General features: G+C 36.0%; 1 protein-coding gene across 8 annotated transcripts in view; it reads left to right on the forward strand.

Moving 5' to 3' along the window:
* Positions 1-23,993, forward strand: part of EPHA7 (EPH receptor A7) — a 181,353-nt gene that overhangs the window by 119,545 nt on the left and 37,815 nt on the right. For 5 of the 8 annotated variants that reach the window (XM_071741305.1, XM_071741303.1, XM_071741312.1 and 2 more), the window contains exons 6-14: positions 505-629; positions 4,113-4,281; positions 9,930-10,038; positions 10,727-10,782; positions 15,048-15,173; positions 19,486-19,671; positions 20,246-20,307; positions 21,286-21,495; positions 22,554-22,703. In XM_071741305.1, the coding sequence (XP_071597406.1) occupies positions 505-629; positions 4,113-4,281; positions 9,930-10,038; positions 10,727-10,782; positions 15,048-15,173; positions 19,486-19,671; positions 20,246-20,307; positions 21,286-21,495; positions 22,554-22,703 (1,193 nt within the window). The remainder of the gene's footprint in view (positions 1-504; positions 630-4,112; positions 4,282-9,929; positions 10,039-10,726; positions 10,783-15,047; positions 15,174-19,485; positions 19,672-20,245; positions 20,308-21,285; positions 21,496-22,553; positions 22,704-23,993) is intronic. The other 3 variants (XM_071741306.1, XM_071741304.1, XM_071741309.1) reach the window with 2 other exon arrangements.

Raw genomic sequence — 23,993 nt, forward strand, 5'->3', positions numbered from 1 at the left:
ATGTATGCTTCTGTAGAATGAGATGGAGGAAGACAGTGTCTCCTTTATTTCATAAGATCTGCTTAAATTGTTGCACTCTTTCAGAAAATGCCAAGACGAAAAAAAAAAAACCACCAAAAATTTTTCTTTTCCTTGCTCATTTCAGAAACATGCAATAAATATTTAAACTTAATTTACTACACATCAATCTAAAAATCCACCTTGCTATCTTATTCAGAATTAATTTGCTTAATTGTTACTCCTGTCTCATGAATTTCAGTTTTTCACTAACTTGAACAATGCCGCTTTTTCCTATTTGTGCTTTAATTTGATTTCCATTCCGAGTTTATAAACAGTAATAGGGTCCTGCTTGAATATTCATTGGTTTTGAACTGCAAACTATGAAACGGTGCTTTCTTTTACCTTAATGAATGTGGCTCAGCATGAGGTGGATCTGTAATGACATTTGATTTTAGGCATCCGACAAATTTCCTTTTTATTTATTGACACATCTTGTCCAAACAGCTCCCTCGCAAGTTAGTGGAGTAATGAAAGAGAGAGTGCTGCAGAGGAGTGTGGAGCTTTCCTGGCAGGAACCAGAACATCCCAATGGAGTCATTACTGAATATGAAATCAAGTATTATGAGAAAGTAAGTGCTGAGATTATCTGTAATGTACAACAATGTGCTGTTTGCTTCATGTTGCCTTGCTGTGTTGCGGAACAATGTTAAAGCCATCAGCTATTCACTAGCCTGTCTCTTCGAAGTCACAGTTATTTTGCTCATTTTTAATAACTAGCAAATCTCTGCAATTATTATTGCTATCATATGTCTCATATATTGTATTTTGGTATCCTACAAATGGAATATCCACTTGAAAACTGCTTTTTTTGACTTTTTTAAAGTTGAACTTCTATATTTTACCATGATATTTTTCATTTTCCTGTCTCTTCTATGTTGTATATAAAGCTTGTTTCATTTCCTTCTGTGTCACTGTAATTTCAATCTTGAAAGGATATATCAAATGCAACTCTTGACTGTATTTGATATTTCCTTATGAGCTGGGCAGCTTTGACTTGATGTCTGAAAACTTCCAAAGCACTTTCTACAGTTTCAGCTGATAAACATTCTTTATTTGTCCTTTTAAAATGTCCCAGCGTTGTGAGATTTATTTTTCACTTGTTCTCTCAATACAATAATGAATTGAGGGCTGCTTTTCAATAGTAGAATGAAGCAATCTCTGTTTCTGGTAGAGTGAAATTGCAATCTTATTGATGTCAGTCGGAGTTTCGCCATTCATTTCAGTGTGTCTAGGACTTCATTCATGATAACTTTGAAGTACTCCAGAATAAAAAATTTCTGACAAGCATGTAAGTAGGGCCACATGCAACTGTGAGCCAGATAAAAGCAGAGTGAAGGCAGGTTGTACAGCTACATGTTTGCCAAGGGACCCAGACTAATTCTGGCTTCTCCAGATTCCCTGGGAAATTTACTATAGCATGTAGCTTTATTTCTAATACTTATAAAATATTCAGGAGATGAAAAAAGAACTAATTAAAATGCAAAGAAATTAACAAAGGAGCTCCTTTGTGATCACTTGTGAAGTCATTTCATCTCTGCAAAAAAGGTAGCAGTACCTCTATATCTATGTTAGCATACTGGGTTAACACAGAACTGGGTAAATTCAGACCAGACTGGATTTAATACCAAATGTCACATGTAATTTTGAGTGCTTAAGTACATGAATATACTTATCAAAAGATCTTTATATGATTTGGGAAGGGAATAAAATGTTTATTTGTTGATGCTGACTTCCAGTTTAAAGTGTTAGCTTTAATGACTCATAATGAAGTTTAACAGATATACAGACAGCAAAACTATTCTACTAAATTTAGCAGGTAATTTTTGCTATTCAAACATGCATGCGTGCACGCACACACATATAAACTCCATACATTTAAAAAAATTTACATATTTGTCAAAGGCTAAGCCGTTGTACACACACACACACACACACACAGAAGATGAACTAAAAAAAAAAAAAAACAGAAAACTTGGAATTTTTAATATGCAGCGTAAGTTCTAGTCTCCCATGGTAAAATAAATAATTTAAATAGGTAGTGGAAAATGAAAGAAAAATGCTCAAGATACTATACTTTCATAAAATGCTAACTTTTAGAATGGGGCATTTATTATTTTCTCTGAATATTCATGTTACTTTGCATCAGCAGCAGGATCTCTTTGCCAGTTTCATATGTGTGCAAAGACAAGAACTGATGATGTTAAACTTCTTTTGTATCACTTACTACTTATTGCAGTTAAATTAGTACGAAAGAAGCAGTATAGTACAAAAAAGAAGCATCTTACAAACAGCTCCTGATAAACTGAACTATTTATCTTTAATTTTGTCAGACATCCTCAACACAGAAATACTTAAATGTATGCCTTCCTTCCAAAATACTTTTAGTTCAGCTTGAAAAATACTTCATAAGCTTCTTTCTCAGAATGAGAGGGGCAGTTTAAGTTTTTTTTCCATTAGCTTAAAAAAATATATCTGAACTTTCAGCTCCTTTTACAAGCAAATTAAATCATACATTTTTGTGGTTCTGAAATATTCTGTTAAGTGGTTTTTTTCACCTCTCACTTCTGGCTATAGATGGAATGGAAACTGCCTGAAATCTCCCAAGTAAGTCTGTCCTGTGAGATTTCTAGTACGAGTTCTTTTTATTTCTTTGTAATTTATTTATTTTGAATGCAAGAAGTGTTGGCAATTCAGATAAGCCTCGTTTATGCATCAAAACCCAAACTCTGAAATTCCAGTGTGGCTTTTGGTCCTGAAACTGGCTGTTTACAATTTCCTTATACTTGTTTCTCATCTCTCAAGCATTCATGTTTTTTTTCTCACATACCAACATACATTCCACCATGTTCCTCACTTACAGATTACTTAAGACCTCTTGGAGAAATTATGAAAAATTGTTGCTAACTGAGCTTGAGGGACTGCTCAAATGACATACTGGACAAGACCCAGAAGAAGCCATTACTGAATCTCAGAAAAGAAATCATATATTTTGCTCTTAACCCTCTACTTCAGAAAAAGCCTTTGCTTCTTTACCAGCTCCAAAGGGAAAAGTTCTTCATCATTTTTAGCTGGCAAAGTGCTATTGAAATGAGTTACAGATTTATTCCTTCCCTCTGTATCCATTTCATTAGCACTGCCTTACATGGCTCATGCTTCTCTAGTCATGTGGTGCATTCAGACGGGTGGTTAATTCATCTCTTCTGCCCTTCAAATCAGGGTTGTATCTGCCACCGAAAATCAACAGGGCTGCACATATCTGTGCTGAAAGATAATCTGGATCAGTAAATGTGATGAATAAGTAGAGCTTTTTGAATACTGTAATGATCTGTGATACAGCTCTTGTAGTATTTGAAAGTGAGTTATTACTCATCGGGTTTGTAATCTTACAGCTTCCAATTTGGGTGGTGTCATGCTGAGCTGCTTTCTTCGTGCCATAGAGTCAAAACCTGAGAAAAGAGTAGAAGTCAGGAAAAAAAAAAAAAAAACAAAACAAAAAAAAACAAAAAAAAACAAAAAAAAAAAAAAAAAAAAAAAAGAAAGAAATTAAAAAAAGAAAAAAAGAAAGTTAAAACTGCATTCAGGACCATAGATTTAGGTGCAAAATATGGCCAGTTATACATTAGCAGTACTGTATTCTTTAAAAAGTATTGGAAGATAGCAAGGGAAAACATTCTGACTCTGAAAGAACAGATTTCCTTGTCCTTGAACTTTTTAGACCCCAATGATCCCTCTGGAAAGCTGTGGTCAAGCCATTTTCTCATCAAAATTGCACAAAATGTAATCAGAGCCAAGAAGCAATAATTTTCTGTCTTTATGTTTTATGGGTAAAAACATGAGCATCCCATTTGAATTTTATCTTACACTTAGAGCTCCTCATTGCACTGACAGTGTCTGGTAATATTCCACAGAGTATGCTTATGTTTTATTTTGGGAAAAAAAAGTATTCAACAAATTGAAATAAACTACCCCGGCTGGCTGTCAGTTGCTGATGTACAACCATGATAAAATGTGACCTGTAAATGTCATTTAATCTTTTGTCTTATTGTTTCCAGGATCAAAGGGAAAGGACCTATTCAACAGTGAAAACCAAATCCACTTCAGCTTCTATTAATAACCTAAAGCCAGGAACAGTGTATGTTTTCCAGATCCGTGCTTTTACTGCTGCTGGTTATGGAAATTACAGCCCCAGGCTGGATGTTGCTACACTAGAAGAAGCCACAGGTAAACAATCAGATTTATATGAATGTGACACTTTCAGGAGAATCAGTAAGTAAAGCAAGAAAGGAAAGGGTCATAGACAATATTAATAAACCAGAAAAAAAACATTCTGTGCAAAGATAGATTTTTTGCATTGTGTTTTGAAAGAGGAGCTTCAATTTGCTGGTTCACCATGGAATTAAAATTTACACTCTTGATATTAGCCAGATTTGTAACATATCAGGTTCTTCTCCTCTGACCATTTTAACATAAAGAAAGAAATTTCCACTCCAATATACATTTCTTGCCCTCAACAAAAGAAGTGTGTAGTAATAAATAACTGCACTACATTCCTCTGTAACTGGGTAGAGGAGGGAAGAGCAGTTTTCAGCCCAAAAAGGCACCTGCAGGTCATTTTTTCCCCTATTTTATTTCCTGAACCCTTGTAGGGTTTTTTATATGTATCTGTATCTTGTTTGAGCTGCAAGTTCAACCTTACTGCCTTTTGAGTTCATTGGCAAGTTTCTACTTGGTTTAATAAAGAAACAGAAGTCTCAAAAATACCAGTTTTTTTAAGGCTCATGTAGTAAGTTGTAAGCTCTATAAAGAAAAAATAAAACTCTCCAAAACCCTCTTAATGGAAAGCATGAAGCTGAAGTACAAACTCTGTCTGTACAGTACACCTCAGCCCCTGGCTGTTACATCTCAGCAGGGGAAAGCATTTTGGGAGAGCTTTCACTTTCCTTGATGCTGAAAATTATCATGTGCCCTTATTTGTCTAAAAATCACACATAACTTTTTTACCCACAAATCATGTAGGTATGTGCATGCATGCTTAGAGAAAATTTTCCATATTTTGAGTCTTCCAAATGAAACTTTTCCATCACTGAGACCTGGCAGCAGTGAACCCATTCACTGCCTACATCCCTGGCAGCTTCACAGCTCTTTTGCAGATCCAAATTAGGTTACTCTTTTGGGTCATTTGCTTCAGGTCGACATGCCTGACAGCAGGTCAGCCAGATTTGGATCTAAGTACACAAAACCTACAGGCTCAAGAGGCACAGATGCCAGCTCTGCTCTCTGCACTTTATCCAGCCTATCTAAGGTGTGGACACACACTACTGCATTTTATTAATTGCAGACCAGTGTCACCTGAACAATTTGTAGGTAGTCTTCAAACACAGCTGTTAGGTCTTGATACCATCTCAGTTCCACATAGAACATGAGAACTGTCAATACTTAATAATACCACATTTCTAATACCTGTAACTGAAATACCAATTATCACAATGGCATAGTAACTGTTACTACTAATTTTGTTAGCTTTGTGTCTGCTAGAATGTTTTCCATCCATGGAGTTCTGCTTTAGGAAGAGTCAGTAGAAGAACACCCATTTTGCAGAATGGGAATCTGAGGTACAGCCAGAAGTAATTCCTTATTTTGAGTAGATTTTTGGAAAACAAACTAAAATCTGTCTTAATTTTTTGCTAATTATCTGTTTTATTGTCCGTGGTTTAAAATTAGTAGATTAAAATATTTCCCCAACATTTCCTTAATTACCTGAATATTTTTCATGTACTGAATGCAACCATGCTGGTACCCACTAAAATTAGCAATGATCATTTTAGAGGTATACAATCTTGACTGGAGTTGGGAGAACATCTGAAAGATTAGGAAATCCTAGAATAAATGCATCACTGACCATGCTCATATGCCATGTTTCTGACCGAAGTGATGAAAAATTGCATACAAACCAATGACATACTTGGCTAGTCTGCACAGCAGATTTTTCTCTTGTCATAGGATAGCATTTTTTTTTTTTTTTTACGTCCCATGTAAAATGTCCTCTGCTGTCATTAAGGAAAAATTTTAATGTGGCTTATTTTCTATTATTTTGAGAGGTATCTTGACATTATAGAATTTAATTCCCATCAAGAATAAACATCCTCAATTTTCTGCGTATGGTTTTCAGAAATAAGTATCATATTGGTAAAAAGATAGTAAATTTCATTCAGTTATTCCAGAATTTTTTTATACAAAACTATTTGTTTCTCATATTTTATATATACTTTTATCAGAACTTGCAGGCTAATCAAATTAGGACTTTCACTGGCTCATTTATAGGAAATATGCCTCAAATAAAATACTGTACACGTGTACAGATGAGCAGTAAAACAGTGTTATGCTACAAGTTAAGAGGCACTGCCTTCTCAAGATTTCAATCGATTTCTGAATGCAGCTTTTTAAGATGTCAAAGTATCAGGGTGCACTGGGTGCCATCATCCAGATCACTTATGAAGAGGCCAAAGAGCTCTGGGCCCAAACTCAATGCCTAAGGTACCCCACCTGTGACAGGTTGACAGTTTGAAAAGGAGCTATTTGCCACCATTCTGTGAGTGGGGCTGTCAGCTATTTCCCCACCCAAGACATGGACCATTTTTCTACATTGTTAAAAATCAGTTTCTCTAGCAGGAGGCTGTGGGGAACCATGCTGAAAGCCTTGGAGAAGTTCAGGTAGACAATGCCCACTGCTCCTCCCACATCAACTGAGCAGGTTACTTTGTTGTAGAAGGCTATCAGGCTTGCAAAGCACAATTTGCCCTTGGTGAATCTGTGCTGACTTTTCCCAATCATGTGCTTCATAGGACTTGTGACAGGCCCAGGAGGATTCATACCATAACTTTCTCAGGGACTAAAGTAAGACTGACAGGCATATAATGTCCTGGATCCTCCTTTAAGTCATTCTTAGATGGGGCTGACAGCTTGTAGATGGGCTTTGTATTGTGCTCCAACTTACAAACTGTGATAGAAACTGCATGACTACTTTTCAGTATTTGAGGAACTTTATCCATTATTTTAATATAATATGATACGTAAAATATGTGTAGTTTATACCTGTATTTGCACATATTGTATATGTTGGGCATTGGATACGTATTTCTGCTAAAGTTTCAAATTTATGAAGAAAAAAATCTTTATAGAAAAATAGCATATTTCTATTCTACACTGTGTTTACCACAGAGCAAAGTACTTTTTTGTTGAAATCCTTGCTCTGCTCATTTTTAGAGACACAGGCCCTCAGGAAGAAAATATAGGTCCATAGAATATCCCTTAAGTAGTAATTTTATCTTTTGTTTCACTGAAGTATTTAAAAGTTATATTAAACTACTTGTAGCCAGTGGATCTAGAGATGATCATGTGGTTTTTGTAGCTGAAGGAGTCTCCCACGAGTTAGAGTTCTCAGTATTAAAGTAAAAGGATTCAGAACAACCTAGCATGAAGACCACTTTTTCCTTTTGCCATGAACAGATTTAAATTAAGGAAGCATAAAGTAATAAGCAGATGTAAAATTTATTCCTAATGTCTGAAATGACATTACCACAAAATTTTATAAGGCACAAAGAGTAATATTTAAGAAAGCAGCATCTGACCTACATGAAACCAAATTATCAGTAAAACTTTCATAATGAACCTCATCAGGAATTCTTTTCTACAAATCATACATTTCAGGTTGCTTGCATGAGAAAATGTCACTGAAGGAGCAGCACAGCTTTTATTGCTGATTTCCTGTTTTAAATGATCAAGTGTTCAGACAGCCATTCCCCCACCCCTTCAGCTATAGCCTTAAAAGACAGTTTTAACTGGTTTAAATTAAGCATCATTCATGTGCAAATTTGCAAATAGCATAACACCAGATTAGTTATCACCTGTAGCTGATTGCCCAACTACCAGGTCCCTGTCTCACCCTCTGACTCTGAGCACAGCTTAATCAGAGATGAGGGCAAACTTCCAATTCCTTCCCACTGCTTCCCTGCCACCACCACTACGGTAGCACCAGTGATGGGGAACCATGCCATTCATCCCCTGAACAGATCATCAGCACCCCAAAATCGTTCTGCTTCTGCCAGATCACAGCAATCATTCCAGAAGCTGCATTCTTATTCACCTTTACCCTTACTGACTTCATCAAACAGAAGGGGAAGCAGCACAGAGAACATCCTCAGCCTGCTTCCAGAATGTGGCAGTACCCAAAATCTGTGAGGCAGTCATGCAGAGCAACATGCTCACATGTGGCAACCTACGTGCACTTAACTTGGCTGCTGGATTAGGTGTCAGGCTGGGATGGGTATTTTTGCAAACTCTGTTAAATTGGTTCAGCCATGAAATAGTGGCCACTGATTTCCTAAAAGTTACACAAATGTGATATATGCTGACCTGCAGTAGAATCCTTCTGACCTGGGTATGGCAGAAAGTTATAGCTACTGACAAATAAGCAGTTGTTCTTTTCAAAGACCAATACAAATAATGAGATCTTCCTTTCCTCCATTAGGTACAACGTAGAAAAATGGCAGTTTCTTCAGGAAATTAAACTTGAGGGAGGGGAAAGAACATTTCTCCTCAATACATGTTATTCCATATCTCTGTAGAATAGCAAGAGATTTGTTATTTTGGGGGGAACTAACTGGTACAGGTCACTGAAAAATAAATCATGTTGATTGGCTTACTTCTCCCAAGACAGAGCAATGAAATTTGCTGTTGTTTGTTTCTATGGGAACCTCTGAAGTATGCAACTGGAACCTGATTCTGTGGAATTCATAGAATCTTCATGTAGACATTCCTGTTAAGTTACCACTACCTGCAGTCAAGCCAAACATATTAACATAGCATCTACAATTTAGTTAATCAGCTATCAGTTGTGTTTTCTTTTTTTTTTTTTTTTTTTTTTCCTCTTTTATCTCTTTGCTGCTTCCAGATGACTCACATTTTCACAGTCCCTTGCTCAGCAGTACTGCCTGATGTCTCTTCCTTTATTCTCAGTCTCTTGGGCTGGATCCTCACTGTTACAAACCATAGAGTTGCATAGAGCTGTGCTCATTTAATGCAACCAAGTATAGAGCCACTCTCATTAGATGTCGGTCAAGCAATGTATTTAACAAACCTTGAGGTTTCTCAGGCTAAATATTTACACCCTCGGTGTACACTAATGTGACGTGAATACATTTGCATATATTAATAGCATTGTCATATCTGAATAAAAAGAGCAATAACGTGTGGATATTTTAGCATGTAAATTCTCTGAAGCATGGGAAATTCCATTTTGTATATCTGGAAGCACCTTTTTGTTGCTAACAGAAACAAATTATATGTAATAATAGCAATTCACAATGATTAATAGCAGTTAGATATGGAAATATGCTAACTAGGAAATTTGTGCTAATAGATAGTGTTTCATCTCAAACATAGTTAAAACACTATATCAACTAGTTCTAGGGGGAGAGGCTAGGAGCACACTCTTCAGGGATTGTTCTCGTACTGTCCTTTCTTTCAGGAATATCCAGCTTTTTCCTTTTGGCAAAGAGTCAACCACTGAGCAAAACAGAAGGAAGTGCCAGCCATAGGAGGGAGTGGAAGTGGCCAACACTGGCTTTTGGCTAATGGCTGTACCACGTTGACCAAGCTGATTCCAGCACAGCTCCTTTTTATACCCTGTAGACAAGCATGACCTCATTTAGCATTTTGATGAATTTCTGATGGAGGCCCTTCTTTAGACTAGCTTTATCATCTTATATTGAAAGATAAACAGTCTGCAATTCATGAAGGTTTACGTAATTTTTTAGCTGGCTTTGTAAGAAATAATATTAATCTAATCTCTGGTTGTGCTCTGTTTTCAGCTACGGCTGTTTCCAGTGAACAGAATCCTGTGATTATCATAGCTGTGGTTGCTGTGGCAGGAACCATCATTCTGGTCTTCATGGTGTTTGGATTCATCATTGGTCGAAGGTATTGCACCTTGCCTAGGCATAAGCACATCTAACCCTATTCTTGTGAACTCTTGTGGCATAGTCTAATTTGGGATGGTAATTTTCAAAACTGAAATGAAGTCATTTTTATTAAGGACAATTTTCATCTACATGTCTTTATCAATTATACAGTTTGTTCTCCTGCTTTGGCAAGACACAAAAATCAAGATGTTTCTTTCGCCCTATGTAAATGTGCTGTAAAAGAAACCCCTAGCAGGTTCTTTACCTGTACTCCTCAAAGTCCCTCTTTCTGTTCAGTTTTCTCACGTGGAAAAGTCTGACACTTTATCTGATCTGTCTTTAAATGACTTTACAAGAAAGAGAGGCACAGCAGTAAGTTTAAGAATACTTTCATGTAAAACTGTGTTCTACTTTCAGGTTCTTTAATCCTCTGTTTTATCTGTGGAAACTTTTCAGCAGAACTAGAATTTTCTCTTTAGGACCTGTCCCATCTGGTATTTGATAAAAAAAAAACCTTTTGATTGGATCTGCTCATGATTTATTTAAAACTCTGCTGTCAAGAGAATTATAGCTGGAACTTTCAAAGGGTCTACAGGAGTTAGGTGTTCAGTACCTGAAAACCACAGCCTGCGAAGCTGATGTTTTCAGGATTTTAGATGTGAGGCAGTATCATGATTTACCAGTAAAACTGATGTATTTTTTTCCAGGCATTGTGGCTATAGCAAAGCTGACCAAGAAGGGGATGAAGAACTTTATTTTCATTGTAAGTGTTTTGCTTTATTTTTTTCCCTCTTCTAAAAATTCCTAGCTGCATTAGTGTAGACAATACTAAAATTAGTGTAGACAATACTAAAATAAACCCACTTCATATAAGGCAAAGCCATAAGAAATTTATATTTTTTCAATGTTTAACTTCCCACTTGCAATCTACAGAAATTTTTTGACTTACACATAAGGAATGCAGATTAAAGTTAACATTGCTCACACGGATGGTTTTATTTCCACACACATGTATGATATACTGTTGTTTTCATTATGATTTTTTTTATTTGGTTGCTTTGAATACATGCTTCACACCTTCCTAATGAACCCTCTGAGGTGCAGTATTTGAGAGACCTTTGGCCAAGTGACTATATGATCTTTACCTCAGGCAAACTTCAGATTAGGAGGGCGTGCGTCACTGCATCACCCTAGCAACAAAACTCTTCTGCTCAGAAGCTGTCTTCTGCTACTGTGAATACTGTGAATATTCTGAATACTGTAGCATCAATATTTCCAAAACATAACATCCTTAAAAATAGAATATTCAATATGAAAAGAAAGGTCAGCTACTTCATTACATTTCTCTGTTCTAGAATCACTCGCCTAGTGAAGAACAGAACCTAGAGCCTGTCCTTAAAATCACAGCTACCATCTGAACTTATACTAGAATCCTGGTAAAGTTAAATAAAATCCATCTTTCTTCATTTAGTGGCAAGTGAAATTGAAGGGGAGAGGAAAGCCTATGCAACAATAGTCTCAGTTTTATGAAAATATTTTTTTAAAATCTTTCTTATTTTAATCCATTCCCATTTCAGTTGTAACATAAGAGAAATTAAAAATATTTTAATTTTTTTAGAATCACTTATTCACTCAGGAATTATGGCAAAACTACAATGCAAAATTATTTTAAGCATCCAAAATTGCAGAATTGCATACTATAATCAAATTGAATACAAGTTCTGATACTGGACAATGCTTGAGTTTTCAGACCTCTCCCATACTTGATAACTCACATCAGCAGGACTTGCCATTTAGTTACACAATTTTGTATGTAGCCTTTATATTCTAGCAATATTTGCAGCTGTATCTTAAATCCAACAGTCATATTTTTTGGAAAGCAATATGGTTTATCTTATATATATTAAAATCATCATAATTTAATGTAACTTGGGGAATGAAGTAGGCAGTAGTCACAAATTTGTAGCATCTTCTCAATGCACACTTCTTTAAACAAGTAGTTCTAGTGAAAGCTCCACTCAAAATCAGATCAAGGTTTTGATCTGAAAAAATCAGATCAGCTAAAATTTGTTCACTCTCCCTGAGTTTGGATGTTTATTGCTTCCTAAATAATAGAATCATAGAACTGTCTTGGTTGGAGAAGACCTTTGAGATCACCAAGCCAAATCCTTAGCCTCGCACTGTCAAGTCCACCACAAAATCATGTCCCCAAGTGCCACTTCTAAAAGTCTTTTAAATACCTTCAGGGATGGTAGCTCAATCACTTTCCTGGACAGACTGTTTCAATGCTTGACAACCCTTTCAATGAAGACATTTTTCCTAATATCCATTATAAATCTCCCCTGGCACAGCCTAGGGCTATTTCCTCTTGTTCTATTGCTTTTTACCTGGGAGAGGAGACCAGTGCGTACTAAACTAAGGAGTGACATAAATGCAGCGTTAGTCAATCAGTTCATAACCTCCACAAGAAAGGTAGAAACTAATAATGGAATAAGAATTATTTATCATGCACTTTGCAGTACAGATAATTTTTAAGAATTCATCAAAAATCTGTTACTTAAATGTCACCATTCCAGGAGTGATGGATTTGAAATTTGCCTCTGTTAGATGTATTATAAGCTTCTCAATTCTTTTCAGAACAGCTACTGCTTTCACTTTTTAACATCCCCATTATGTCCTTGAAGGAAAAGATCAATTATGTATTCTTGTATGTCAGTATATAAACAAAAGGAATATGCTAACTAAATAATTCCTTTTCTCGTCTCCATTATCGGTGGCATTTTTTTTATTCAGTGAAAGTGTAAATGAATTAATATGAAAGCTGCTACTTAATAATATTTGATTCAGAAATAGACTTTTAGTGTTCATTTCCTTCAGTTTAGTTTCAAGAAATCTGGCTACCCAGAAAATCGGTCTGAACAGTTATCATACACAGTCTTTTATAAAATATAACACTAAATATAAGTCACTTTTTGCCCAGCTGTTTTTTCATGATCCATAGATTAAAGATTTAGCATTTGATTGTATTTGATAACCAGGTACAGAATGAGACAGAACCCAGTGCTGTGGTCACCAGCTTAGTCATAGAGCTGGGAACACCAGTTTGGTGTTCTTTTTTCTCCTTAATACGTAGACAACTTTATTCTGTGCTGAGCTCCAGGATTTTCAAAAATCTAACTTAAACCAAACACTTAATTAACACCAAAATTTACCAATTTTTAACCAATTTATTTTTTAAACAGACTTTATATCACTGTATTTAATTGACTATCATATATTTCATTTCAGTCCTCTTCAACTCTCTGTGACCTCAGGTGCTACACTTGAAGATAGAAGTACAATGGAGGAGTTTAGTCAAGCAATTTAGATTTATATTTGGTTTCCTCCTACCAGTTTCTTCTAACAATGTCTTCAAATTCAGGCCAGCATTATTTCATGTTGGTATGCCAGGACATCCTTGGCCTGTCAAAATGTTTTATGACAGCTTGAATAAAGAACCATCAGAGGCCCACTTGAGATTCACAAGGTTACCTCCAATCTAGGCCCCTTATCACAAACACAAGAGATAGCTCCTTCTCTATCTCTCTGTCTGAAAGCACTGTTATAGGGAGTTAACTTACCTTTTTTCCTCTTAATTTCATCTAGCAATTTTTTGGTTTTAAGAAAAAGCTATTTATTATTTTAAAAAACTCTAACATTATCAATACAATTGAAAGAACATCTATTTAAATGCATAATATCGCAGATAATAACATCTGGGCAACAGTTCAATTTCTATGGATGCAGATTCATAGGATTTCTCAAAAAAAATTATCTAGCTTTCTCTACCTTATGGTGATTTGTGGTATTTTTGGTCACTAATGCCATCTGAAACAAAAATACACATGATTACTTAGATATTTTTCAGTATATTTTCAATTTTAAAATATTTTTTTACTATTTAAAAGGTTACAAAGCAAGCATAAATTATTTAGTTTATGTATTGACTTCTGATCCTATTGCTGTATATGAGTATATCAATTATCAGAGGAACATTCTTGCATTTTAATACTGAGTTTTAATTCACTGATTTAATTAAAGCTCAGGAATGTAATCCTTGTGAGCCAAATTTATTTCATTAAAAAAAGCTTGATTAATAGAATCCCAAGGTTGTTCTACTTTCACCAGAAGAGCAAAAAATAATTTTCCTGGATCATCAGCATCAAACTAAGGGAAAAAAACTACCTGCTGGCTGGGGCGCTACAGTATTTGAGTTGCCCTAAGTGCTATGCTGGAGAAAGAGGGAGCAAAAACCAAATTGCTGAATATTACTTGCTTAGGTGTTTGAGAGAGGGAATAACTGGGCCACAGAGCCCACTGCCCCTTCCTGTGCCTTTATAAGTTTACTATAAGTGTTACCCATGTTCATATTCTAGCGCAAGAAACAGACCTAAGGATATAAATTGTTACTGCTGTGAATAGTTTAGCTTGAATGCTGCCACAGTCTGCAAGTAATATTATATTCAGTAGATTAAGCAAATTGAAGTAAAGGGAAGAGCCTTTCAAATCCCATTAGACGACTGAGGTAACATAAAGAAATGCTGTTTACGCAACCTAGGAAGAGGGGATAAGCTGTCCTTACACAGAAAAGAAAGTTTCACCTCCTCTGCTTTTCTTATACTAATTCTGGTTTGTTTTTTTTTTTGGTTTGGTTTTTCTTTTTTTCTTTTTTTTTTTTTTTTTTTTGGCTCACACTCAACCCTTGCATTTTATTCCATTGAGCTGTTTAATATTTATTACCTCTTTCACTTCAAGGTGGAGATGGAGATGCTAATGTTAGTCATTTTTAGAGATGGGGTTGTGTACTTGTGTCAGCATGCTTCCAGATGATGCTTAAAACTGAAGTTGCCTCTCGGAGCGGCTGTGATTCAGGCAGTGTGGAAGCAGGCTCACTCTTCCAAGGAGCACTCTGCATAATGAAATTCCTGGGCTGACTGCACAATAAGTGCCTTTGCTTCATCACAGTCATGCTTTCTTACATCATTACAGTTAAATTTCCAGGCACCAAAACCTACATTGACCCTGAAACCTACGAGGACCCAAATAGAGCTGTCCATCAATTCGCCAAGGAGCTAGATGCCTCTTGTATTAAAATTGAGCGTGTGATTGGTGCAGGTAAGGCTGCCGTGGCTTCCTGATTCAACTGTTCCATTTAGCTGGGATCGAAACTCATACATCATAATGACAGGCAAATAATTATACCTCAAGTACAGAAGAACTTTTTGCATTTGCCAGAGTGGTTAAGAGCAATGAAGCTGCACTTGCTTCAAAAATGTAAAAATTCAGGGGGGGCTGGCAGGGGGAGCGAGACAGGTGATGACGACACCAACAAGAAATAAATAAATAAGCGAATGAAGAGTCTTGCTTGACATTGAAAGCTTGTGGGTTTCTAATTCTGCATCTGTTGTTAAAATGTAATTCGGGGTAGGGGCAGTTTTGATGTTTATTATTTACTGTCAGAGTACAGTACTGTTTCTAATTCTGCATCTGCTGTTAAAATGTAATTCGGGGTAGGGGCAGTTTTGCTGTTTATTATTTACTGTCAGAGTACAGGTATAAGGCGTGAGTGCAAATTCTGATTACTCTCCTTTTGCAAGAGGGTTTTTACCTCAAAATTTTTTGTTCACGTGAGTAAGGAACACTGGCTGCAGCACAAAATCTTAAATAGAGACTAGGAAGGTCTTGTTCCTATATAACAAAATCTGTCCTAAGGCTGTTTTTTGTTCTAACATTTTTCTTTTTGATATTTTATGAATACAAAAAGTTATTGCTTAACTTCTCACGACTGACTGTAATTGAACCAGTATTACATTTCTTTTCTTCCTCTTGAACTGTCTACCACCTACTTAAACCATGGTGTTCATGCTCTAAAAAGGCAGTTTCATTTGTTTGCATTAATAAGATATGTGACTATTTTATTGCACTACTCCATGTAGTGAAATTAAGTTTCTGTGGGTAAGAAAAATATCAAATACTTTGGATTCCTGGAGGAAATGTACTTTTGCTTTCTTGTTTTATAAAAGTATTAGTAGAATACTTTTAAAATCACCCCGTATTTTTGAATGCACTGTAGATCACATACTGTGGTATTATTTAAAAAGCGAAGAAGAAATATCTCTAAATAAGCTGGTTTACCTTTAAAAAACTCTTTACACTTAGAATTCACAATGTATCTTTAAAATAACCTCACTCATGTTGAATCATGTCTTAATCAAGGAGTAGTACTGTTGAAATTAACAACACTGCTGAGCAAATTATTCCTTCATGAGTAAGAGCATAAGAATCCAGCCCTTTCTAACTAGTTACTTTTTTAGTGCTAGAATGGCAGCATCTGTTCTAATAAATATACAAGATACAAGATTTGGATTCAAGATTAGCATAGAGAAATTAATGAGCTTTATCTTCTGCTTTGAGTAAAAAAACTATCAGCATAGCAACAGCACAGATATATTCTTTTGGACTTTTCCTTTTCCTTCTGAACAAAAGTCTGGAAACTCTTCAGTTGCAAGGGGGATACAGCTTAAAACATCTTTTCACTGTTATGACAGAGGAATGCCAGAATGTTAATTTTGTTGACTGCATATTAATTTATTCTTGATTTTAATGAGTGTAACTAATAGCTAGAAACTAACGTGTGTCAGTAGTCATGCTGAAGAAAGTTAATTGGAAATGCTATGGTGAAAGCATATTGTATATGGGGCTTAGCTATGGCTTTAACCTGTTGATGTAGGCAGCAAACAGGAGTGAAATGAAATGCAGTCCAGAAACAACAGAACGTTAAAGACCCAAAGATGCAGCTGAAACTCATACATCAAAGAAGAATGTAAAATTTGTACTGGTGACAGCACCAGAAAAGCCAATTATGAGTCTCAATATGCAACAGCAATGCCAGCCCCATCAAATACTGAGTGGTGCTATGTCTCTCTCTCAGACAAACAGGGTGCAAGTATGCTTGTGCTCAATTTGTATGAGGGATATGGGCTTTCCTTGCCAACATTTTCATTACCATCCTGCTGTGGCCACCTGTCAGACACAGAATATGGTGTTCACTACGTTGAGTCCTGGTTCATACCACACATCCTTTGTTTCAGCCTCTTTCTTGTCGACATGCTGAGCTAGTGGCTCTGCGTCTGTGCAGTATTCCCACTCATGTTGACATATTTTCTGTATCCTTTCTGGGCATCATTTCAGCTGAATAGACTATTTTCTTGGGAATAAAAGTTCATTGGCTAGCATCCTGGCCTGAGATGAATAACATACAAGTTCAAGTTTTTGGTTTGCCTGAGAATGAGTGATCTGCTTTTGGAAATCAAGAAAAATTATATCACAGAGCGCTGGAAAGGACTTAAGCCTTAGTATCTCCTGTGCCAAGTATCCTAATTACCTGGCTCTGAATTATCATGTACACACACACTTATATTCATGTCTTGTTTTCAGCATGAAAAAAAAAAAAAGTTGGAAGGTACTGCTAGAGAAAATTTCTATCCTTTTATAAGTTCTTGTGGGTAGGAGCTGCAAGTGAGGTGAGTGGTGAATTTGTTAATAGTCATCCATATTGCTAATGAAGTGCAGGAGGGAGGTTAAGGAAACATGCTAAGGGCATGAGTAGCAAGTTGTTACATATGTAAGAGCTATACCTCGTGGTATTCATAGCTATAAGGTGGATATTCAGACCAGTACCCAAGAATGGCTGAAGCTAAAAACAGGCAGGAACAGTTTTGCTCTCTCTGGCTAATTAGCTCAGATACAGCATGGTGCTAACAAAGGTGTGTGGAGTTGATTTTCACTAACCTGAATTCAGCTAGTGTAGAACAGAGAGAGAGTAATTTGATTCTCTATGCAGTCATCTCCTATGAGATTCTTAAAACCAGCCATGCTTGGTGGAGATTTGCCTAAACAAGTTGGTAGAAAATAGTAAGGTTTGGTGAAAGATCTACCCTTCTGGTTGAAGAATGGAGAAGCTGAGGCCTTTTTCCTTCTCTCAGCTCTGATGTTGGGAGTGACAGGAAAACAGCAGGGTTGTAATAGTGGCAGTGTCCTATACGGAATTTATCCATTACAAGACTTCAGCAACTACCTCTTCAGGCATTCAACATCTGTCTCTTACAGGCAAATGCCTCTCTACACTGACAGATGCCTTGCCAGTGTGTATGTGCCTTTAAGTCCTAATCCCACCAGGTGCCTCAGGACTTCAGCCTATGTCCCAGAGGGATTCTCTGATCAAAGTCTCTGTGTTTGTCTTTCCTAATTCAATCATTTCTTTTCAGCCCTCACTTTATAACATGTCTTGGATATAGGTGTGTCTGCATACTTGTGTGTACTCAATAGCTTAACATTAAGGCACTCCATAGGTATGCAGGAGATAAATTTCTGACTTGCATTGTTTCGGGGGTGGGAGTTGGATCTATATCTCCTATACTCCAGATAAATTTGCACAATATCAGATTAGTAAATATTTTTGTGATTAATCTTTCTCTTCTTAAAGAGGTGTTCCTCTTTATTCGGTATAAGATATATTGCAGGCCTTTTCAGCTATCCCAAGGGATTTTTCTTCCTGACTGTGGAATAAGGGGTCTCTCTTTCTCTCTTTTGCTGACACAGCTGTGAGGCAAGGGATGACCCTTTCCCTGTCTCCCTAATAGTGTCACTCACCTTCATGTGTCATGCTTCCATGCTCTTTCCTGTCCAATGGAATCCATCTACTTGTCTGCCTAATTATGGTTAGTTAGCCTCTCTTTTTTTTTTTTTTTTTTTTTTTAATATTCTTGTTGGCTCTTTGGCCATTTTATTCACATGCTTCTTCAAGTTCCAGTTGTTGCTTAGTTTAGAAATGTTTTACAAACTTCCAGTATTTTCTTGTATTTGTTTAATGTAACAAAATATTTTAAGTCACACCTTTCATTTCATAATCTGCAAAGTAAATTATCCTGCTTGAAGGTAATAATGTAGTGCTTCATTTAACACCATAACAATGTTAAATTAAAAGCAGCTTTGAAAAAGAAAAAAATACAACAAAACCCCCATCAAATCTAAAGATAGCAAAGAGACCATGTAGAACAGAAAGACATTTTCACTTAGAAATGGCATTACCATTTCTGCAATAATATTTTCTTATCAAAGCCACTTCATTTTTATTTCCTATTAAAAAAAAATAGAAAGAAAAAAAAAGGAACAAATTGCTAACAAGTCTTTTAAAATATTCAAATAATAGTTTTGTAGATAGGCTTAACATTGTATTCACTCCATAAGGTACTCAGTCAGCAATTCATTTAACGCATGTACCTGCCTGTGTGTTCCTAGGGAATCCATTTCAAACATGAACGTTCACTTGTGTAAACACACACTTAGGTGCCTAGTTGAATCAAGATATAGGAAGAGTATTGCTATTTTCGTTGAAGTAATTCAGCATTGATCTACTTCATTGTAGGAGAGTTTGGTGAAGTGTGCAGTGGACGTCTAAAACTTCCTGGGAAGAGAGATGTTGCGGTAGCGATAAAAACGCTGAAAGTTGGCTACACTGAAAAGCAAAGGAGAGATTTCCTGTGTGAAGCAAGCATCATGGGACAATTTGACCACCCCAACGTTGTTCACTTGGAAGGAGTCGTTACAAGAGGTAATCAACACTTATGTCAGTCAAAGAGCAGCATGATGTCAGAAATTACTTTAGCTTATTCATGGTCAAAGATTCAGGTTATAAATAGGCCTCATACTCCTAATGCATTTTCTCATGTTGTGTAACTAACTAAAACAATACTTGCTTTATGCTACAACCTGAGGAAAAGATTTAAGATTCATGCATGATTAAAAGATAGAGTACTTTGAAATACATTCTTTTTCTAGTTTCATTTAGCCTCAAAGACCATGCAGAGAGATAAGGTTTCTTGTGTCCTTTTGTATTATCTGAAGTGTCATTATTCCAGAGTCCTGTTCACACAGCAGGAATTAGGAGAACACACTGACACTTTGATTTGTATGGTTTAATTTTGAGAGTCGTGACCATGTTCCATGTAGACATTTAAGAACTTGTTAGAGTTCAGTAACAATGCTGGAGGCATCAGAAGTGTTCGTTGTCTCAATGATACAGTACCTCAAAGGAATAACATATGTTTTAACAAAAACAAACAAACAAAAAAAAAGTCTATACATTTATGTTACAGTTTTTCAAACAAAATCTGTCTTTATTTCAGGGAAACCAGTCATGATTGTAATAGAATACATGGAGAATGGGGCCTTAGATGCATTTCTTAGGGTGAGTACCAAAGTGAAAACATACATAAACATATTTTAAGTGATATCTACTCATATCTGTACTATATATTATTTTTTAAATTGTGGTTTTATACATGTGCATGCATATTTGTATACATGCATGATATTCATATAATTAAAATGGGTTTGAGACTGAAACAGAGCTTGACAGATACTAGTAGTTCTTTACATTCTTTCAGCAAAACCAGATTAGAAATGAGAGGATCAGACAGGATCACATGGGAATATTGTAGTGAATAGAATTTAAGTGATTTAATGTGCCATAGACATAGTGGGTTTAATTATTGCCATCACCTGAAGTTAAAAACACTGAAACCACATCTGCCTTTTGGGAGCAGATTTTTGTTGTGTTGGCACAGTTGAAATCAGCATAGACGAATCCCTAAATGAACTATGCTCATGTTTAAGAGAAGAACAAAGGAAATAGAATGTCAAGTTCACAACAATTTAGTAGTTTTTGAGTGTATGTTCTGATCCTTTCCAGGTGTACAAGACAGTGTGAGATGGTGTATACATTCTACAGAAAATAGGAAGATTGTCTTTGTTTGATAAACCCCAACCTATGAATAAAATGATCAGTAGCTGAGGTTCCAAAAGGAGATAGTTCTTATTTTCTTGATACAAATAATTACAATGAGATGAAGAGCACAGAGGCAAACTATAAAGAGCAGTGAATCAGATAATCTCCCTCTTAGAAGAGACTTGATGGGATTTAGCTAGGAATTTATAGTGATTAGCAAGTTGTGTTACTTCTCATACATTAACTACTCACGTTTTGTAACTGGATGTACTGTTTTATCTCCGAAGAAAATAAAACTTGTGTTTAAGTGAGTTTCTTTGCCCTGGGATGAATTGCCACAGAGGTAGAAAACTTGTAGAAAGCTTAAGTTGTAAAACTAATTCTTATTTCTCTTCTCAGCTATACTAACAAGAATTGCTGCTCCTTTCTTCCCTCCAGAAACATGATGGGCAATTCACAGTCATTCAGCTAGTGGGAATGTTGAGAGGAATTGCTGCTGGAATGAGATATTTGGCCGATATGGGATATGTGCACAGGGACCTTGCAGCACGCAATATTCTTGTCAACAGCAACCTTGTTTGTAAAGTGTCAGACTTTGGCCTTTCCAGAGTTATAGAAGATGATCCAGAGGCTGTCTACACTACTACCGTAAGAGAAATCAATGGGTTTAGTAGTTCTGAGATGTGGTTATGAAAATTAAACATATCTTCTAGAGAGTGCAGATAAGAGACCCACATTAGTAATTCAAGATCTGTAAACCAGTCAGAAGGAAAAGAGTGTCTGCAGAAAGTTAGGGATTCATATGTTTGTAAGAACGTATGTTTTTATTTGGTAAATTTCTTATAATTTGTCATAGTATCCTCATTATTCCCTTCCTCATGATCTTCTGTTTGAACAAATACAGAAGTTTTAAATATAAAAATTTTAATAATCTCATTTACTGTGAGTCAATTAAAATATTTGTAGGCTATTATTTTTTTTTTTCAGACGAGATTTTATCTCACCAAAATGTTGACTAGCTTGAGGCTAGACTGTGACAAAGCTCACCTCCTGCATTTTCCCTTGCTTTTGGGTGGGACAGTTTTCTTAAATAAGCATTCATCAGGCATACTATGCTCTTTATTCTTTTGCTGAGCCAACTCTGCTTTCACACCCATGGGACCTCAGTGTACCTACTTTCTCATGCTGAGGGAAGGAGGGGCCCCTGGAATCTGCTCCAACAGGCGCAAGGATTCAGGAAACTGCTCTGGTGTTCACAGCTGTCACTCCTGCTGCTGGGCTCTGACTGGGATCCTGGTTTGAAAATGTCAGACCAAGATTTCAGGGAGGCCATATAACAATTCAACAGGATTTATATGCACAGGGTGAGATTCCCCTCATGTAGCTTCAGCCAGCCAGGAATTAAAAGACTAGTGTAAATCAGACATCTAAGCAGCCCCTTAAAATCAATGGAGAGAGAAGCTCTTCCAGACAAATGCAACCAGCTTAGCTTTAACAGGTGTCTAAGTGTTTTAAGAGCCAAAATTTCCTTACAGTCCTTTAAAAATTTTGGAATTGGTCAACTCTGGTAGATGGTGTAAGTTCTCCTTTCAATGTTGATATAAATAATCATAAATACACTCTATGGAAGATGATATGGAAATTTTGTGGAAAGAAGAAAACTTTATTCTTACTTGTTTGGGTTTTTTTCTCTTTTTTTTTGATAGGGTGGAAAAATTCCAGTGAGATGGACGGCTCCTGAGGCCATTCAGTACCGCAAATTTACATCAGCCAGTGATGTGTGGAGTTATGGAATAGTTATGTGGGAAGTGATGTCTTATGGAGAACGCCCTTACTGGGACATGTCAAATCAAGATGTAGGTTATACTTTTTCTGTTTGCTAGCATGTGGCTGCATATTAGAAAAATAGAAAATAGATATTGTAAACACATAAGTGTTTCACTATAGATACATAAAATATTGGGTTAGAAATGAGATTTATCAAAATGCCGTAGTATTCTCACAGAATGGAAAAGTTTCTGAGCTTTTGCTTTTAACCTAAATCTCTAAATCGTTCATCATGCGGATGTTGTAAATTCTGTCCCAAGTATGAAGTGAAATTGGATCACCAAAAGTAGTAATATATGCTCTTCACTTTATTACAGTTAAGGACAGAAATATTTTTTTTCCTCACTAAAAAATAAATCAGAGGTTTCTGAGCTTAGAGCAATCATTTATCAGTTTGAAAAAGTTGTTAAAAATCTGAGTAGCAGTTAGCAACCTACTTTGCCTTATCAAGTTAATTATGCTGATTTAACAGTACCCTTTTTTGTATAAAGGATGACCCAGACCAACAGGTCAGCAGTAATAGAAGTAATAGAACAGACAGGGGGTTAATCTTGACTTCTGACAAGAGTATCTCTTAATATAGAAAGTAGAAAGGAAAAATTCCTGCAGGTGAGAAAGATGTGAGAAGGAGTCTCATTTAAAGTTCGTCAGGTTGGGGACTTCAATGTCGGTGTGTTTTTTTTATTATTAATTATTATTATTATTATTATTATTATTATTATTATTATTATTATTTTTGATTGAATGATCGACATCAAAGTCAAAGAAAAAAAGATAAAAGTGCAAATGATGAGTCAGTTTGGCACAGTGCAAAGTTGTTAATATTTGACAGGTCTCAGTGTCAAAGATTTCATGGACTGTCAAAATATAGGCAAACAAGTCCTTGGGGCAGAGAAAGAGAAATATTTATATTCCCTTGACACCCGTAGAGTTTCATTTCTTTTGACACCTTCCTTCTGTACTAGATTCAAACATAAAAGAAGTCTGACAGGAATGTAAGATCCCTTAGAGGCAAATCTTACCTATCTTTCAGGGATAAGGAAAACTTTCAAATAGGGGAGAAATTTTGGTATCTTCAAGATTCTTGTTGGATTTCAAAAAGTATTTCCTCTATTGAAACTGGCAAGTAAGGTACATGACTGAATTTTTTTCATAAAACATATAATTACTACTTGCAGTTTCATCGCTTTTTAGCATCTTCCATATAACTTTCAATAGCACACAGTTAAGAGATGCATCAATTGCTTGATAAAATAATTTAAAGCATTTTTGTGTGTTGTGATCTTGAAGAATATCCTGAAAGATACCTCCCAAAACAT

The sequence above is a fragment of the Heliangelus exortis genome, chromosome 3 (genome assembly GCF_036169615.1).
Source record: "Heliangelus exortis chromosome 3, bHelExo1.hap1, whole genome shotgun sequence".
Classification (NCBI taxonomy): Eukaryota; Metazoa; Chordata; class Aves; order Apodiformes; family Trochilidae; genus Heliangelus; species Heliangelus exortis.